The sequence below is a fragment of the Mollisia scopiformis genome (assembly GCF_001500285.1).
Source record: "Mollisia scopiformis unplaced genomic scaffold LY89scaffold_1, whole genome shotgun sequence".
NCBI classification, from domain to species: Eukaryota; Fungi; Ascomycota; class Leotiomycetes; order Helotiales; family Mollisiaceae; genus Mollisia; species Mollisia scopiformis.
The window spans coordinates 1359741-1376656 of record NW_017263581.1 but is presented as its reverse complement, the minus strand read 5'-3'; the positions used below and the strand labels follow the sequence as shown (position 1 = coordinate 1376656).

Below are 16916 nucleotides of genomic sequence, written 5' to 3'. Positions count from 1 at the left end.
AAGGTGATCTTAAAATCTTCGAGAAAAAAAAAGACGTTTGGAAGAATTAGTGTGGTGAGTTATGAGGGAAGTACCCTTGAGATCAGAGCCTGGCTTTGGTGAAAGTGTCAACTTGGCATTGAAATAGGCAAGTTCCGCGCAGCCTCAGTCAATCAAATGCAGTACTGTGTGTTGCTATAGCATTTCTTGACTTTTGACTTGAGATAAGATGTGTCAGATATGTTGTTGCTTGAGTTTGATTACCTAAGGATGAGGATAGAGATATGTGATTTCAAAAGTGTTGGAAGAGAGGAAGTTGGTGAAAACTTATTTTGATCTACAAGGAAAGTGCGCTTGATATCAGAGGCTAAGCCTAGGGTGAAGTGCCAGCCCTCGTGTTGAAATAGGCAAGTGCTACAAGGCTTCAGCTCGATCAGCTAGAGATGGACTGTCCTGTCTTGTGTACAGAGTTGCTTCGTCAATGCTTTTCGGAGGCATAAGTTGTTCTCACAACAAAGTGCAATCTAAGTAGTATGAAAGCTCTAGTATTCTGTCCATAGTGGGACATGGAAGCGAGTCTCTGCGAGTGGCCTCGAAGTCCATAGCAAGTAATACGCTATTATGTCACAACAGTCAAGGAGCAATAAAGCACTTTCATTGAATTCTGTTGACAAGCAACAAAAGTATCAGATATTTCAGGCTAGGAATTTCGCAGATGGAGAGCTGGTCAAAATTCTTGTTGTTCCTTCGTACCTCCAAAGCCGAGTTCTTCCTGCACGAGAGGCTGTGGGGTTAAGCGAGAGTTAGAAAAAGTGGCGATTAAGGGGAAAAGCAAGACGAATCCTCCCTTGCATCAAAGTCAAAACGTGGAAACTCCATGTCTAATATATCCCAGCCTGCTTCTGATAAAGATGGCCATTCAATATCGGCAGCACCAGCCATACCCTGAATACGCTGGAGAAACCATTGTAGCTCGAGAAGCGTGAAGCTGGGCAACGGTTTTGTTGTCAGGTCATTAGTTTGAAGCGTGAAATATTCCCCGGATTTAATTTTAAAACAGTTCTTATCTCCGTCATTTTCCTTGATGAGCGTTACAGGGGCGAATTCGACGTCCGTATTCTGAATAAGTCCTTCATTCGAAAATGGCGTAGTTAGAAGACTTATCGCCGTTTGAGTTTCTTGTTGTTTCTGCCAGAAGAACTGCACTTTCAAAGTGGTCTTATCTTCCGACAAAGAAATTGGTTTAAGTGCAAACGCTCCTTTTTTCCATGCATAATGTGCATTAAGCGACAATGTGATGAGGTTATAGACTGTGTCTATACCAGATTCACATAAACCCGTTGGAAAAAGTTCTGCTTCCCAAGCTTCAATCTTCTCTTGAGGCCAAAAACACTTTAAAATACAGCCGATTGCATAACTCGTGACACCACGGCAAAATCAACCGAACTTTTTTTTTTTTGAATTATGAAAATCTAAGAATGCTACCCTCTCATTGCGCAACTACAGCGCCTTAAAGTAAAAATCCAAATTAATAACTTTGTAGAGAGCCCTTAAATTAGTGAATACATCACATATTTCAAAGAGTGCAAAAAATGTAGTGAAAATAAAAGCTTATAAAGCTGCCAAAGCATTTTACCACTTTTTCTATAGCCTTAGGCAGCAACACTTCCCCTCCAACCCTTGAATTTTGAGCGTGGCAGCCTTATAAGCTCTCATTCTCACCACACCCTCTGCACTCTTTTAAATAAGTAATACATTCACTAATTCAAGGACCCTCTACAAAGTTACTAATTTAAATTTTTAATTTAAAGCACTATAGTTGCGCAATAAGGGAGTAGTCACTCTAAAAATTTAAATGTTCCAAAAAAAGTTCACTTTTTTGATTTTGCCGTAGTGTCACGAGTTATGCAATCGGCTGTAGAGATCTAAAACTCTCAGCCGCACACCTCCCCGATCGCATGCGCTCATTGGTCCGCCAGCGCCGCATCGAATCAAACCTTTTGACCGCAAAAGAGGAAGATCAATTCTCGATCTCAATCCCACTATATAAATTCCGACCAAAGCGTATAGCGAAACCACCCTCTAGCGGCTATAGCTCATAGACAAGGTTACGGCCGTAAAGACAGAGCGAGTCTCTATGTTATGTCTAGACGCGACAACCTCGTATGCTCGCTCGGTCTCTAAGCTACGAACTACTTGTCTGAACCTTAAAACGAACGAGCACCGGGTCGAGGGGGAGCCATGACCGCCAAGGAGGCGTCGCAGGGCCGGGTCATTCATAGAAAAGTCAAGTCGGGGTAAGAGAAGAAGCTCCCTTTCTCCCATGATAAGAGGTGGCGAGAGCAAGATTCGTTATATTGACCCAACGTAGATGCATCACGTGCAGGGCACGAAGAGTAAAATGCGACGAGACCAGACCGCAGTGCATCCGCTGTCTCAAGTACGGCACTGAGTGCGGCGGCTACCTGCCTGGTCGTCGCCGCCCACCGAGTTCCTCGTACGGCTCTTTCGCGCAGCAAGCCCGGGCGCTGGTCCCGAAGAACCATGGCCCCATGATGCTGCAACCCGCGTCCACGCTCTTCGAGTCCGAACTCGAGTTACACTACTTCAGACTATTCTCTGACCGTATCGCGGCGGAGATCTGTCCGTATTTCAACCCGGAGTCGTGGAGTCGCATGATTCTGCAGGCGTGTATGCATGAGGCTTCAATCCGGCATGCGGCTGTGGCGATTGGGGCGTTGGGGAAGACGTACGAGATGGCGCATGCGGGGAAATGTGCTGTGGACGGACAGACGTTGCTTTTGGAGATTGAACGTTTGCCTGCTCCTGGCACGACGAGGGAGTCGAGGACTCGTCAGGGACTGGGCCAGAGTGAGGATTTGGCGAGTGAGTCGTATATGCATCATAGGCATGCTTTGGAACAGTACGATAAAGCTATCAAGAGGATGCGGAACGATATCTCGAGTGGGAATCAGAGTATGAGGACTACGCTCATCATCTGTATCATTATCATTTGTTTCGAGGCTATTCACGGGAACCACGAATCGGCAGCAGGCCAGCTTCAAAGCGGTCTTGCGTTGATCCAGGATTGGGTAGCGAAGCAAAATCGGAGTCTACAACACCACCCACAAGGCTTCTCTTCACCAGCACCAGAAGTCATCGAAGACTTCCTCGTCCAATCCTTCGGCAGGATGGAGATCCAAAGCATGAGCGTCTTTGATCCTCGACCAGTCGAAGTACATTCAATGCTCAAGCAAGAAGGACGAGAAACGATCCAAGCCATGCCTACCCAATTCTCCAGCATGGAACAAGCTCGCATCTACCTAGACCTCATCACGCGCCGCCTCATGCACTTCACAAGCTCAGTCCACGTCCCCCGAACCTCAGGCGGCTCCCTCGAGAGACCCAAGACACCTCCCCCCGCATCCCGCCGCGGCCAAGCCACAGCCTGGAACGAAGTCATCTCGCCCATGCCTTGGTGCGACGGCAAGATCCCATTAGCAACTACATCCAGCACTCTCTCCTCCCAGCCCCTAATCACAGAACAAGCCTCCCTATCCACCGAGCTAAAAACCTGGACTTCGGCCTTCGCTCCCCTATTAACCCTCTCGCTCTGCACCGGCGGCCAAGACGCCATCTCAGCCCTCACCCTCTCAATATCCAGCATCGCCTCTCAAATCTCCCTCCACTCCGCCTTCTTCATCAATGAATCCGCCTACGACCAATTCCTGCCCGAGTTCCGCCAAATAGTCGACCTCACCACTACTCTCCTCCACCTCCAATGCTCGCCTACCCCGACCTCTTCCCCTCCTCCTCCAAACTCAAACTCAAGCCCTACCCCTCAATCACCTCCTCCCCCCACAACCACAACAAGCCCAGCAAAACACGACCCCCTAATCCACTTCGCCTTCGACATCGGCATCGTCCCACCCCTCTACCTCGTCGTCGTCAAATGCCGCAACAGGACCCTCCGCCGCCGCGCCCTAGCGCTAATGGAAGACCACCCGCGCCGCGAAGGCGTCTGGGACTCCGTCGCCACTGTCGCGCTCGGACGATGGGTCATCGGGCTCGAGGAGGAGGGCGCGAGGCGCTTTAGTAGTAAGAGTGCGAGTCCGGGGGCACAGCAAGAGGAGGAAGAAGGAGGAGGAGAGGGAGAATTGCCGATCCCGGAAGAGATGAGGGTTAGGAAGGCGGCGATGCGGTTTGATTTGCTGGAGCGGAGGGCCAATTTGGGGTGTTTGCAGATGGATGTTGAGAAGGGGATGTTTGTGCAGAAGAGGGAGGTTTTTAGGTGGTAGTTGTTCTTTTTTTCTTCTTCTCTCTGTTCTTCTTGATTATGATTATCGGTGGTTTGCGGGAGTTTTGGGGGGGTTATGGGATAGGTTGGTTGGGGGATTTCTTCTTCATATATACCGTACAACTAGGCGTTCAATCGGTAAGCATACACGATGGTTGTACGATGCATGGAGCCTTGCTTTGTATGATATAGGTATTCGAAAGTTCAACAATGAAATAGTCTTGAATATCTGTTTTAGTGCGTAAAGTAGTCATATTTTCGAATATACGCCTTGTGCTAAGCAAGCCATCCTAGATACTTTAAGAGCTCTGCAAATTGTCCTTTGGTGACCAGAAACTCAAAGCCGATATGTTATACAGTTATAGCAAACTTTAATACTACAATTAGTGCAGCGGAAAAGATACTGCTGCTAGTCCCTTCTGCATTCATCACATGAACTTTCACCCCATTCCTTCACCCAGTTGTCGTGATCGCAATCATGGTGGCGAGCAAGGACATGATGGCGTGCGGTTGCTATTTGAGCCGGAACAGGAACGACAGGAGCTGGAGCGGGGGCAACCAATTGGGCAGGAACGACGGCTGGTGCTTGAGGTAATTGTCCCTCAGCATTTCCAGCTGCACGTGCAGCTCGCTCCAATAACATAGCCTCTTGCCATTGAGGACATTGGCACCTTTTCCATGTAGCACCACAAACGTAACACCCTGTTTCGATAACTTAGGTCAGTTGAATGTCCTGAAAATGCCAGGACATTGAGACAAAGAGAGGGGAAGGAAAATTAGGGACATACATTCGGCTTTGCAACGGCAAGTGATGTGATTGCAACCCGTGCGAAGCTCAACCATCGCTTTGCAATTTCCGCAGCGCTTCCAGCCTTCTCCGGTAGCCGAACTCAGGACTTCTTGAAGAGCACCATCCTGAGGACAGTCTCCAATGTGGGCTGGAGCTTTACAGATTGTACAGGTCAAAGTGAAACATAGGGGGCACTTCGCTTTGTCGCCAGCAATGTTGTCAGGATAAAGAAAAGACGAGCAGATTGCATTCGAGCAGTAGATTCGATTGCTGGTGCCATACTCGGTCTTCTTGAGGTGGAAACCACTGATTATTTCTGGGGGTAGGAATGGTCGCATAGAATCCATATCGAAGGGCTGTCTACAGCATCGAGGTGGGTACCTGTATTGGAATTAGAACGGCTTGAATCTACTTATACCAGAAACGATGGGAAATTGAAAAATATAGGTGAGACCTACAAAGCTTCATCGACAAGGGCGTTGATGACGACTGTTTGTAGGCAGTCAGAGCAGTAATCATGTCCGCATGGCATGTGAGCTAGCAAATCGTTGTTGAAGTCATCACTGCAGCTGATACATGGCTTGAGTTCTGGGTTTTCTTCTGGGGATCCGGAAGCAGAAGCGGTGACCTTAGCCAGGACATCAACGTGTGTAGTTGTGTCGAGAGCTGAGATTGTCCCTGACTTGGCTGGACATTGTGCTTCTGAAAAGTTGGTTTCTCCGGTATTCAACCTCTTCTGAGGCGGGCCAACAACTTCATCTTCATCCTCTCTGCCCCGCTTGCGACTATTTGATTGTTCAGTTGTACTTCGGGTGACTGGGGGAGTCGCAACAGGAGTCGGTAAGGCAGGATGGGCTGTTATAGGAGCGGATTGTTCGGCAGGCCTCTGGGGCATTGGTAGCGGCGGCGGAGCGGGAATGGCTAGTCTAAGAGGAACAAAAATGCCAGCAAGCCGACAAGCCATTGCTCGATCCCTCTCGGCCTGCCTTTCTTCCGCAACCAGATCTGCAATGGCATTTGCATCTTCTGAGGACAAGAAGTCAGCTTCGCAAATATTATATCAAAGAAGCTAGGCATTGAGAATGGGTGCACATACGAAGGACTGCAATGGCTAGACTGTGTGACAACTGTCTGTCTCTGATGATGGATAGATTGCGTTGTAGTTCTTCCTTGTGTACCAACATTGTCTGTTCCCATTCTGTCAAGCCAGCTGCATTACGCGTCGCGTCCTTTGCAGGTGCTGCAAGAAGATTGTCGATGTCTTCTATCTGTAGCCGCAGTGCAAGAGTGTCAGTTTGGTCGTCTAAGCCTTCATAGATGCGAGCTGATGGCCTTGGATGCGCCATTGTGATGCACAGAATGGCGAAACATGAAGTAGAATGATTGCCTAGCTTCGTGCTGGCGTAGAGTTAGTCTCATTGAATCACTGTGAGCTTGTCAAACGACGCGTGTCGTATTGCGTTTCGCACTTACCTCTGCGGATATGTTGTCTGGAGCTCACTTCCATACAGTTACATGCTAGATGGCATGTAGATAGGTGAACCGGGAGGTGTGATGTCAAATAGCAGGAGGGGGTGAAACTGGGGGATGGTGACGATTGACTCAAATTGCCCAACCGAGCTCCTTCGGAAAGAATCTATATGTTAGAACCTTAGAATCCTAAATCTTGAATTTGAATGGGAAGGACTGTGTGAAAACGAAGAGCAGCGAGGGTGGAGAGAGAGGATGTTAGATTCTTCGCTTATGCATGGTTCGCCTCGACGGAAATGGCAGTCACGCAAAGCGAGCCTTCCTCGCCATGGGGAGCGGACTCGCAGATGTAGACTTTCACTCCCTCTGAGAATGGCAGGCACCTGCTTAAACACATGCATCACACTCAGCTTTGATAACAAAAAGTCCGTCTGAAACCTGGACATCAGCAAATTATAGGAACTTAGCACAGAAGAGATAAGACTGCGGTAGTGGAAGCAATAGAGATCGTCGATAATATCCATTGAATTGAAAAGTAGTCAATAGGTACCGAGTTTGTCCGCTACGAACAGATTATGCACAGCAAAATAAATATCTCAGATGACATGCAGTACAACTAACAAGGTACAAAAACCAGACAACTCTCCATCAAAAGACCTACTGTCGCCATCAAGCCATCTTGGGCTATCCACTAGCTTAATTCCAACTCGCTAGTTCTTTCTCCGTATAGTCGTACAACTGCCCCGCCAGTTTTGCATTATTGCCTTCCCTGAGTTTCTTGACCGGCTCGCCTACAGGAGAGTAGTACTCTCCGTTGACAATATCCTTCCCATTCGACGTTTTTGTCGCTGTGGCAGCCCAACAAGTATTCCAGGCACCTTGTCCATTCTTCGTCTCATCCTTGATTCCGCGCATCATTATTGCATTAGCCGAATGAAGGAATGCTCTTTGGCCCCAAGGGAGATCCTTGATGAGACTGGTGTTGAACACTCCCGGATGGATGCTCAAGAATTTGATACCTGAGTCTTTGTATCTTCGAGCGAGCTCCGCAGGGTAGAGAACGTTGGCCAGTTTCGATTGACCATATCTCTGCCAAGGACCCATGATAGCGAAGTTCTGGGTCGTCTTCAAGTCCTTGAAGATTATACCGCCGCTGGGATGTCCAGAATACCCTTCGCTAGATAGAAACACAACACGGACATCAGTACCCGCCAGTTTCGTGGTTTCGGTCAAGGTTGGTAGAAGTAATTTGACAAGCAAAGCATGACCCATGTGATTTGTGCCGAATTGGAGCTCATATCCGTCTTTGGTGAGACCCGGAGGTAAAGCCGCCACACCTGCATTGCAGATGAGTTTGTCGAGCCTAGTATTGGCGGCGAGGAATATCTTGGCACCGTCCTGGACAGAAGATAGTGATGCAAGGTCAAGTTCAATGAAAGTAACTGAGACGGATGGGAATTTGGTCTTGACATCGGATATCACTTCATTGGCCTTGGTAGTAGAGCGACCAGTGAAGTATATCTTATCAGGATTATGCGCTGCCAAAAGTAGAATGGCTTGAGTCCCAAGACCAGCGGTGCCTGAATAGTTGTTAATCATGTACTCGTGAAGATAAGCTCGCCACCACTCCATGTTCAATTGAGGCTGGCAAGGCACATACCACCAGTGATCAGGATCACTTGTCCTGAAAGGTCAGGAATCTCCTTCACTGGGTCGAAAGGCGCCATGTTGAAGATGTAGTCACCAATTAGAGTGAACGCAAGAGCCGATGTGATTGACGAATCGGCAAGACGCTGCACAGTAACGGTGGCACGCTTGATATCGAGACCGAAAATAGGAACGACGAGCAAAGTAAAGGAACAAGCGCAGTTGCTACAGTCAAAGCGCAAAGACAGGAATGTCTTTGAAATGGGTGGCTTGGAGAAAGAGACCTGTCTCAAACTCCTCATATATATACTCGAGTCGCCATGCTCACATTCAGACGAACTATCGGACGAACTTCACACCCGAATGAACAAACAAACCACTCAAGAGCTCTGACATGACTCGAACACATTTATTCCACTCGGAATATGCAAATTGACGATATCTGGGGTACATGTCAACTTGAAATCCTCACCACTAGATGGAACAAAGCAGGAACCGATACCGACGAGCTGATGGATTGAGGTCGTCGACGGTCACGTGCTTGGCTCTGGTTTGCCGGGTTGTCACGGACCTTGGAGAAAACACCGACCTCTTCAGTCAAGTTTCAATCATGATACTCAATTCTTGACTTTGCTCAAGGTGAAAATATTTAGCGATGAGACCACATTCAATCTTTTGAGGGTGCTTGCCATCAAGCCACATAAGTTCGCACTTTGTCAAATGATTCTGCTTTTCCTCTCTGCATACCCAGGTAGCTACTACCGAGAAGTATTGAGAATTTTGTTCGGGAAAGTTATCATACTCTTTGACTCCGTCATCTTCTGCTTCTCCTCCAGAAACGGTACCAAGTGGGAACATAACTGCAAAGCTAAGCTAGTTTTGAACTGGATTCTTACACCATTAAATCAGATTTGCAAACCAAAGCTCTAATCATACGTTATTCATAATACTCATGAGATCTCGATTCATTGGGTACGCCACATCATCATGGCTTTCCTCACAATCTTCAGCCTCTTTGGCAAGTTACCGCCTGAGATTTAAGACAAGATATATGACATTCTCCTCTCGGAAACTCATTAAGTAACTCGACATACATTGAATGATGAGCATGCTTTCCAGTCTACAAGCCGGTGACACTTGTCCATTAGCCGCATTATTTCTCCATTGACGCATGCTTGCGCTAGATCCAGAGCAAGAGCAAGAATACACTTCAATCAACACCAGATACAATATCGTCACATCTGGAGCTGCATCCATGGGCAAAACTGAAGTAAGTGACTGGAGACTAGATTCACAGACTGTAATCTGAAGTCTGGGCCTGTTTGTATGTATACCGTTCCATTTCTTATTTCTATCGGTATCAAAGTTTAATTCGGCCTCCTCTCGCCTAAAGTATTGCCACCGGCATGTCGTTCCAGGCATAATTTTGGCCCAGAGAGCTTTTGGATGCCAATTGCATCAGTGATCCCATTCTTAAAACCCAGAAGCTCCTGCTATATTGAGACCTCGTTTCCTACTTGATCTACTCATCCTCTTCCTCGTCCTCATCACCAGCATCATCGCCCTGATTAAAAACAACCTTTTCAATCAACGCTAACGTTGCTCTCACCGGCAATCCAACCACATTATCAAAGCTCCCCTCAATCCTCTCAACCAGCAGATTCCCCATCCCTTGAATTCCGTATCCTCCAGCTTTATCAACGCCCTCTCTAGTCTTAACATAAGCCTCAATCAACTCATCACTAACTTCAGCAGCAAATATAACCCTCGTCTCCTCCACCGCCGTCTCAATATTATACCCCGGAGCCCTCGCATCTTCTCTCGGCGCCAATGCCGTAACAGCCGTATAACACTTATGTACTTTCTGATCTCTCAACATCTTCAACATACTGATATGATCTTTCTCACTCCGTGGCTTCTCGAGGATATGCCCGCTATTGGTAACGATGACCGTATCGGCCGAAATAACGAGGGAGGGGTCTGGTATCGAGGCCAGGGAATTCTCTAACGCAACAGTATATACATCGAGACATTTTTGTACGGCGGTTTGGAGGACGTATTCGAATGGGCCAAGGTCTGCTTTTGAGAGGTTTTCGGGTTTAGTGGAAGGAAGGATTTCGAGGTTTACGAGGCCAATCTGGAATTATTAGTTTGCTGAATGGATGCAGGAATGGATATACTTACAGTAGCTAATAATTGTTTCCTCCGCGGACTCGCCGATGCAAGAATAACTCTTTTTCCTTTCAATTGATTGAGAACTGGAATATCCAGGGGAAATGGGCCGCGAGGCAGAGGCTTGGCACCGGATGGCGGGGGACCATTTCTCGTTGGCAGAGCTCCATGCTGTGCTGCTGCAGCTTCATATGTTGGCGGAGTTCCCTTCTGATCCTCTCCCAACAATGGTACCAATTTTTCCGACATGTTGACGATCAATGACTTTTGCTTGTAAATCCTACGAACGATGTGCGGCTGTGCCTGAGAACTTGGCACTGACAAGGCTGACAAGGGTTCTCAAACGGGACTAGCTTGGCGGGGGTTTGAAAGCCTCGTGAGGTCACGAGCATGTGATAGCCCAACATGACCGAAACCGAGGACAATAAACTAGCCCCTCGTGCAATGTCCTTTGGGTGAAAAGGAGGTACCAGATGATGATACGTGAACCTCATGCCATCGTCCAGAATGTCGACTTCTCCTACTCGTGAGGGTTCTGCCAATGCCGGCTCGTCGAATGGTTTGGAGGAGAAACCAAGGCTCTCGGAGCATGAGAAGAAAGCGAATCATATTGCCTCTGGTATGTTATAATCTTATATACTCGCTGATTAAACAGCACAAGTGCTTCAGAATGGAACGTCTGCTAAGAGAAATATCAGAACAGAAACGCAGACAAGCAATCCGCGAAGGCTTTGACCGGCTCACCGAATTAGTACCCGGCTTAGAAGGTCAAGGACGAAGTGAAAGCGTGGTTCTGAAGAAAACAGTTGACTACATGCGACTACAACTAGCAGAAAGAAGGAGATTGGTTGGCAGGATTGAGGAACTGGGAGGTCAAGTGGAGGATGGAATGAGGCGATGAATTGCTATGTGGACGAAACATACTGCTTGCTGAGATGCGCGGAAGCTACATTTACCGTGCATTGTATACAATTCGAGGCTGAGGAATATTCGAGGGCGTTACGGTCAGCTGGGCAAAATGGTTGATACCACGAATTGCGAATTGGAAGCGTCATCAAATGCACGAAGTTATTACATTCTAAGAAGTTACATGTGAGGTCTTGGTATATTCATACATATAATATCATTCCTTCAGAGGAGGTTGGCCTTCATATGGGCTATCATAGAAGTAGCTCTTCTGTAAACCGTCTAGAAAATTCTTCAACCATCCAGGATTCATCTCAAACCTTCCTAGTTCTGCTGGATCGAGGAGTGGAAGATCTTTTCCATCTGCTGTTTTGCTCTTGCTATTAATCTGTAGTCTAGAGCCATTCTTTTGAGCCGATATTTGTCTCAGGATCCCACTCCGCAGAAGCATGCCTTTAGGGTCCGGGATGCCAGTGAAATCGGCGACGACACGCTCAAGCTCAATGTCTTGGTTTCCCACGACCACGACCACAGCATATCGTTTTCGTTTTGCTTCTGAAACTTTCTTCTTCACGGATCGAGGAGTAGAATCAATGTCAACAGATATCTTATCACCGGCAAGAACTGCTCCTCCCCAACTCCGGCTACCGCCTGTGCCCTGTAACGTTCTCTTAACCTTTTCAGCCCATTTCACCACTTCCGATGAATCATTGATTGTGATGAGGATCACCTGACGAGGGTTCAGCCAGTATGGCCAACGGCCATTATAATGCTCAATCAATAAAGCCATGATCCTCTCCACAGATCCCAGAACTGCTCGATGGATGAGTACGGGGGTTACGGGTCCCTCGACCTCGAGTTGGGCAGGATCTTCTGTTGTCAATCCTCGTTGTTCTAGCGAAGGTGCTGGAGCTTGGTATTCTAAACCAAATCGTTCTGGGAGCTGGAAGTCAAGCTGGATCGTAGCGGTCTGATGTTCTTTGCCATCAGAATCTTTCAAAATTATGTCAATCTTCGGACCATAAAATGCTCCATCGCCTTCGTTAATCGTCCAGACTTGGCCGCTTTCGTCCAAAGAATCTCTCAATGCTTGTTCTGCAGTGTTCCAGTCCTCGAGTGTTCCAATGAAATTGTCTGTTGGTCTTGTCGAGAGTGCGAGCCTATAAGGGCCGAGACCAAAAGTCTGGTAGGTTGTCTTGACAAAATCTAAGGTCTTGGAGATCTCTTCTCGAATTTGTGAAGGCCGGCAGAAAATGTGCCCATCGTCTTGGTGAAATCGTCGCACTCTGGTCAGACCACTCAAAGCCCCATGTATCTCATTTCGATGTAAAGGACTGAAATCGGCAAAGCGTATTGGAAGGTCTCGATAGCTTCTCTTCTGCGATGCGAAAAGTAGACAGTGTCCAGGACAATTCATGGGCTTCAATCCATATTCCTCGTCCTCTCCTATCTGGCGGCCCTCCTTCTCACCCGACGCCCCTCTACCAGTAACGGCATACATATCCTCTGCATAGTTCTCCCAGTGCCCTGACTTCTCCCATAGGGATTTCTTGTATATCGTGGGTGTAATGACTTCTTGGAATCCATAATGATCGTATTGAGCTCGCAGGAAGTTCGTCAGCTTATTGAAGAGCTTGGTGCCATTGGGAAGGAACAACGGCGATCCTGGGCTATATGGAGATGTGGTGAATAGTTCTTGTTCGATAGCTAACTGTCTGTGATCTGCTGGACCTACTGGAGGCAAGATATCCTTCGAGTTCTTGGCTTTATTTGCCGCAGCCTGAGCCACTATCTCCGTGATCTCTGGTGAAGGTGCAGGAGCTGGAGCAGCGACCGGTACTGGAGCATCGCAGGCCGTGCAGTAGCCATTTTGTATGACTCTTTGTATTCGAAGGACTCGGTGGACAGCATGTGATGCTCTCGAACGTTGTAATATTCGTACGGCTCGCATCACGTTGAGTTGCAGCTGATCGAGAAAAAGATTGAGAGCTTCCTGCGTTCGTCACGGGCCGATGCATCCCTGTCGCGAATCCCTGCAAGTCTGCCACGACCTCCGTCATTCAAAGATCATCAAGGCAAGATATTATTTATTCCCTACTCTCTTCCGACTACCTATATGTTGCCTTGATGGCACATCTTCTTTTTCTCCCTTCCTCCTGTATCTACCTTCGTCTTGAATATCGTCTCCTATAACATAAACTATATATTTGTTTTCACAGAGCGGCTGTTTGCCCCGCGCAAGTCGCGTCTTCTATTCTCCCAATTCTCGACACCGAATATACCTATATTCGCGATGACTTCAGGCAAGCAGAAGCTACAGCTCGGGGAGTCTTGGGTTGTAGAAGGAGATGACGATAGTCTCAGCAATTCTCCCAAAGACGAGGACTATGTGCCACAAACAACAACGCCACCCCGCAGATCAACAAGAGGGGCAAATCGGTCTCCCGAGCCAGAGTTGGTAATGCCTTCGCTGGACGTCGAATCTATTGATGGTTCATGGGCAGATACGACCAGCAGAAGCACACGCCTACGGGGCCCTAGATCCGCCGATCGAGAAGGACGCAGACGGAATGTGCGCATGAGCAACGGCAGTCCAGAAAAACGATCGAGGACAAAGGCTATCCCTAGCGACTCACCAACTCCTGTACCTCTTCCGAAACCCCACAAGAAATCCAGCGACGCTCAAGACGTTTTGGAAGTTGCTGCACAACATTTCGGCGTCATGATATCATGGCTATTAGATATCGTTGCTGGCGCTTTCAAAGTACTGAAACGACCTCTGTCATACTTTCTCGCAGTATGGCTTCTGTTTGGCCTACTTGTTATTGCGCGCAATCTCATTACGACATCAGTATATGCGTCTTTATCGCCGGTGTGTCGAATTCCTGGCGCAAGTTTCTTAAACCTGCCTTTCTGCCCCATTCATCGAGTCGACACCAGAAATGGCGACCCGCCCACAGCTCAATTCGACGACTTGATGAACGTGCAAGCCAAGTTCGAAGAAGTTCTTGAAGAAAGCGCCGGTGGAGTATCTCTTCCTCTGGATATGAAGCGTGGCGAGGCATCCATTCGAGATTTACGTCAGCTAGTTAGATATAGTCATTTACATTCTAGGTAAGTCACCAGCTTGGTAGTAGGTCCTTTTTTGGTGTTTCTAGTTAACAAGCTGATTGCGACTAGGAACGAGCTTGTTCTCGAGTTTGATGGCTTCATTGAGACCGCCCGCATTGCTTCGTACGACCTCCAAAAGTTCAACAGTCATGTGGGTCGGGCAGTTGATAGTGTCATTTCGACAACTCGCTGGACTACCAGAGTTCTGGACGGCATTCAAGAACGTGACGCCACAAGGGGAACGATCAATGCGTTCATTAACGACAAAGTGCTCGCACCATTTCAACCTGTCAAGTTTACTGAAAGCATACTGTTGGATCAGTACATTCAGCACACCCGAATTGTAGAAGAGGAAATCAATAAATTGATTACCGAAGCCCAAGCACTTCTGATGGTACTTACAAATCTCGAGGACCGTCTAGATATTATTCATGGTATTGCTACACGGGACGATATGCACACGAAAGCAATCAAAGAGGAGATTCTAGCTGAATTGTGGACCATGGTTGGTGGTAATCGCGGCAAGCTAAACAAGATGGACAAGCAATTGAACCTGCTTCACCAGGTTGGTGTTTATAGGAAGACTGCTTACGCACATGTTTCTGGAACGATTATTCGACTTCAAGCTATGGGTGCAGGACTGGAAGACTTACGAGAAAGAGTTGGGTCACCTGAACTATTACGTGATAGACTCGACATTCCCTTATCAGTCCATATCGAGAATATCCAGAAAGGCGTCGAGCGACTAGAAGAGAGTCGACAGAATGCACGCAAATTGGAGGATGCGCACATCAGACAGACTTTGGAGCGTGGGCGACTGGAAGGCAGTATGATTGATGGATGATGGTGTCAATCGAGGAAACTTAGTCCATTTTAGTGTGGGTAAGGGAAGTTGATGGCAGATGGGCTAGGAGTTTGGCGTTTAGTGCTGGATTTCTTTTTGGTGGATACATGATACCCAGCGTTGTGGCATATTTTGCAGTTCCCCCGCATCCACGTCTTTCTCATCCCTGCTTCACTCGTTTCAGCACGCTCGTTGACTGTGATTCACTCGATACTTTTTTTATTAAGGATAGTTCCTTACGACCCTGGACTTGGTGCCCTGGTATAATAGGAACGCCGAAAAGATAAACACTAAAGGTACCTCATGCAATTGTACTACATATCTTTCGTGTGCTGATAAATTGGTGCGAAAAAGTGGCAGAAGTCACCGAGCACGATCTTGACTTTCCAACCGCGGCTCACTTCAAGCACACCACAGCCAGCATGCCTTTTCTATATTTTGACTCTATAAGGGAGCTGCCTGTTGAGATTGTCAATATATCTGCACTCCCACGACCAAATCGACCTCGTTTCAGACGCCGCAACCAACACCTGTTTGACCACGCCTACTTCAACTTGTCAATATCGCAGAGAAGCCTAATTCCAAGCCCTTCTCCTCCTCAAAACGACATGCCAGACTACTTTTCCTGTGGTCTTGGTGAGCGCATCCTGCCTACTTTCAATGGCCGTCATGATTCGGTTTTTTCCTCACAACAGGACGAGAGCGCGGGTGAACAAATCGGAATTTCTTCCAACCGGGACGCACCTTCCTGTCACCCAGATATGGAGCGAATCAACCTTCGAGCTATGCGCGTCAGAGAAAGATTGACGCTTCGTCTTCGACATAGATCATCTTCAGTCCAAATCGAGACTTCCATTCCAGAGCAGTCTAGCACACCATTTGCCAGTCCTCTTCCAACCATTCACACTCCAAGAAGGGCATATTCTTTCTCATCATCGGAGTCGGATATTACAGCACGCCATATTGAGCATGTCGAGAACCCTATCCCTTCCTACGTTGCTCTCCGAAATGGAGACACTCCAATTGCCACGACGACCACAGGAAGGTTGAGTCTGGAGGGCGATCGACCTGTGATGCATCTTGTTACTCCTGAGGCTCTCGCTGGAGCCAACAATCCTTTGCCGCAATCCCAACTAGGAGCAGACGACTGCTTAAATCGGCTACCCACTTTATTACTAACCGGAAATTCTACGAACGGAGGAACTTCCCAAGATTCTGGATATGCTCTTTTACCAAAGGCTTTTTCGTCATCGACCGCCGCAGGAAAGGACCTCGAGGTCTCCGAAAACGGGTCGGACTTCAAGTAGCCGACGTAGAGAGATTCATGTTCGGATATTAATCCTCCAGCTTTTCTCCTTTTTTTCTTTCTTTTTTTCCCGATATTCTGTCCTTCACCCACAGTATATATTTTATCCCAGCATGGGGTTTTCCCGTTGTAATGAGCCACGTTTCTACGAGTCTCATCTTGTTAGATCAAAACTAACTACATGTAACAAGATAGTCAGGCTAGTGATGCTTTTTTTTGTATTTTCACTTTTGTTCACTTCAGAATGAGCACAGCGTTCGTTCGGCGATGCTTCTACATCCCAGGTCCAAAAGCATTTCATACACCATAATTTAATCACCCAGGCTAATTTTTAATGTATAACCATCACTACCACAACTCGACTGCTCGTATTGAGTTGGTGAATGCAAAAATT

General features: G+C 47.5%; 8 protein-coding genes across 8 annotated transcripts; 4 read left to right on the top strand and 4 right to left on the bottom strand.

Moving 5' to 3' along the window:
- The first annotated feature begins 1949 nt into the window (after nucleotides 1-1949).
- Nucleotides 1950-4479, top strand: LY89DRAFT_776347 (uncharacterized protein). Its single transcript, XM_018222033.1, has 2 exons — nucleotides 1950-2276; nucleotides 2351-4479. Exons 1-2 carry the CDS (start codon nucleotides 2221-2223, stop codon nucleotides 4275-4277), a joined length of 1983 nt encoding a protein of 660 aa, XP_018078539.1. The 5' UTR covers nucleotides 1950-2220; the 3' UTR covers nucleotides 4278-4479.
- A 183-nt stretch (nucleotides 4480-4662) lies between these two features.
- LY89DRAFT_634121 (uncharacterized protein) lies at nucleotides 4663-5598 on the bottom strand (the record flags this gene model as incomplete). The annotated part of the gene is made up of 3 exons (XM_018211379.1): nucleotides 4663-4978; nucleotides 5065-5447; nucleotides 5525-5598. 3 exons carry the CDS (start codon nucleotides 5596-5598, stop codon nucleotides 4686-4688), a joined length of 750 nt encoding a protein of 249 aa, XP_018078538.1. The 3' UTR covers nucleotides 4663-4685.
- Nucleotides 5599-7084: 1486 nt separating this feature from the next.
- LY89DRAFT_679385 (dehydrogenase with different specificitie) lies at nucleotides 7085-8652 on the bottom strand. The gene has a single exon (XM_018213859.1). It carries the CDS (start codon nucleotides 8166-8168, stop codon nucleotides 7233-7235), a length of 936 nt encoding a protein of 311 aa, XP_018078537.1. The 5' UTR covers nucleotides 8169-8652; the 3' UTR covers nucleotides 7085-7232.
- Nucleotides 8653-9477: 825 nt separating this feature from the next.
- On the bottom strand, nucleotides 9478-10626 carry LY89DRAFT_713087 (acetylserotonin methytransferase-like protein-like protein). Its single transcript, XM_018218025.1, has 2 exons — nucleotides 10368-10626; nucleotides 9478-10320 (listed from the first exon to the last, which is right to left on the bottom strand). The coding sequence occupies exons 1-2, from the start codon at nucleotides 10602-10604 to the stop codon at nucleotides 9706-9708; spliced, it is 852 nt and encodes a 283-aa protein (XP_018078536.1). The 5' UTR covers nucleotides 10605-10626; the 3' UTR covers nucleotides 9478-9705.
- A 138-nt stretch (nucleotides 10627-10764) lies between these two features.
- Nucleotides 10765-11533, top strand: LY89DRAFT_679384 (uncharacterized protein). The gene is made up of 2 exons (XM_018213858.1): nucleotides 10765-10974; nucleotides 11054-11533. The coding sequence occupies exons 1-2, from the start codon at nucleotides 10863-10865 to the stop codon at nucleotides 11254-11256; spliced, it is 315 nt and encodes a 104-aa protein (XP_018078535.1). The 5' UTR covers nucleotides 10765-10862; the 3' UTR covers nucleotides 11257-11533.
- A 191-nt stretch (nucleotides 11534-11724) lies between these two features.
- Nucleotides 11725-12894, bottom strand: LY89DRAFT_546681 (class II aaRS and biotin synthetase; the record flags this gene model as incomplete). The annotated part of the gene is made up of 1 exon (XM_018208253.1): nucleotides 11725-12894. A coding segment is annotated over one exon (1170 nt), but the record flags the coding sequence as incomplete, so codon positions are not given.
- Nucleotides 12895-13336: 442 nt separating this feature from the next.
- LY89DRAFT_634105 (uncharacterized protein) lies at nucleotides 13337-15428 on the top strand. Its single transcript, XM_018211378.1, has 2 exons — nucleotides 13337-14375; nucleotides 14442-15428. Exons 1-2 carry the CDS (start codon nucleotides 13555-13557, stop codon nucleotides 15214-15216), a joined length of 1596 nt encoding a protein of 531 aa, XP_018078533.1. The 5' UTR covers nucleotides 13337-13554; the 3' UTR covers nucleotides 15217-15428.
- Nucleotides 15428-16727, top strand: LY89DRAFT_13844 (uncharacterized protein). Its single transcript, XM_018205297.1, has one exon. The coding sequence runs from the start codon at nucleotides 15639-15641 to the stop codon at nucleotides 16521-16523; it is 885 nt and encodes a 294-aa protein (XP_018078532.1). The 5' UTR covers nucleotides 15428-15638; the 3' UTR covers nucleotides 16524-16727.
- Nucleotides 16728-16916: the final 189 nt, after the last annotated feature.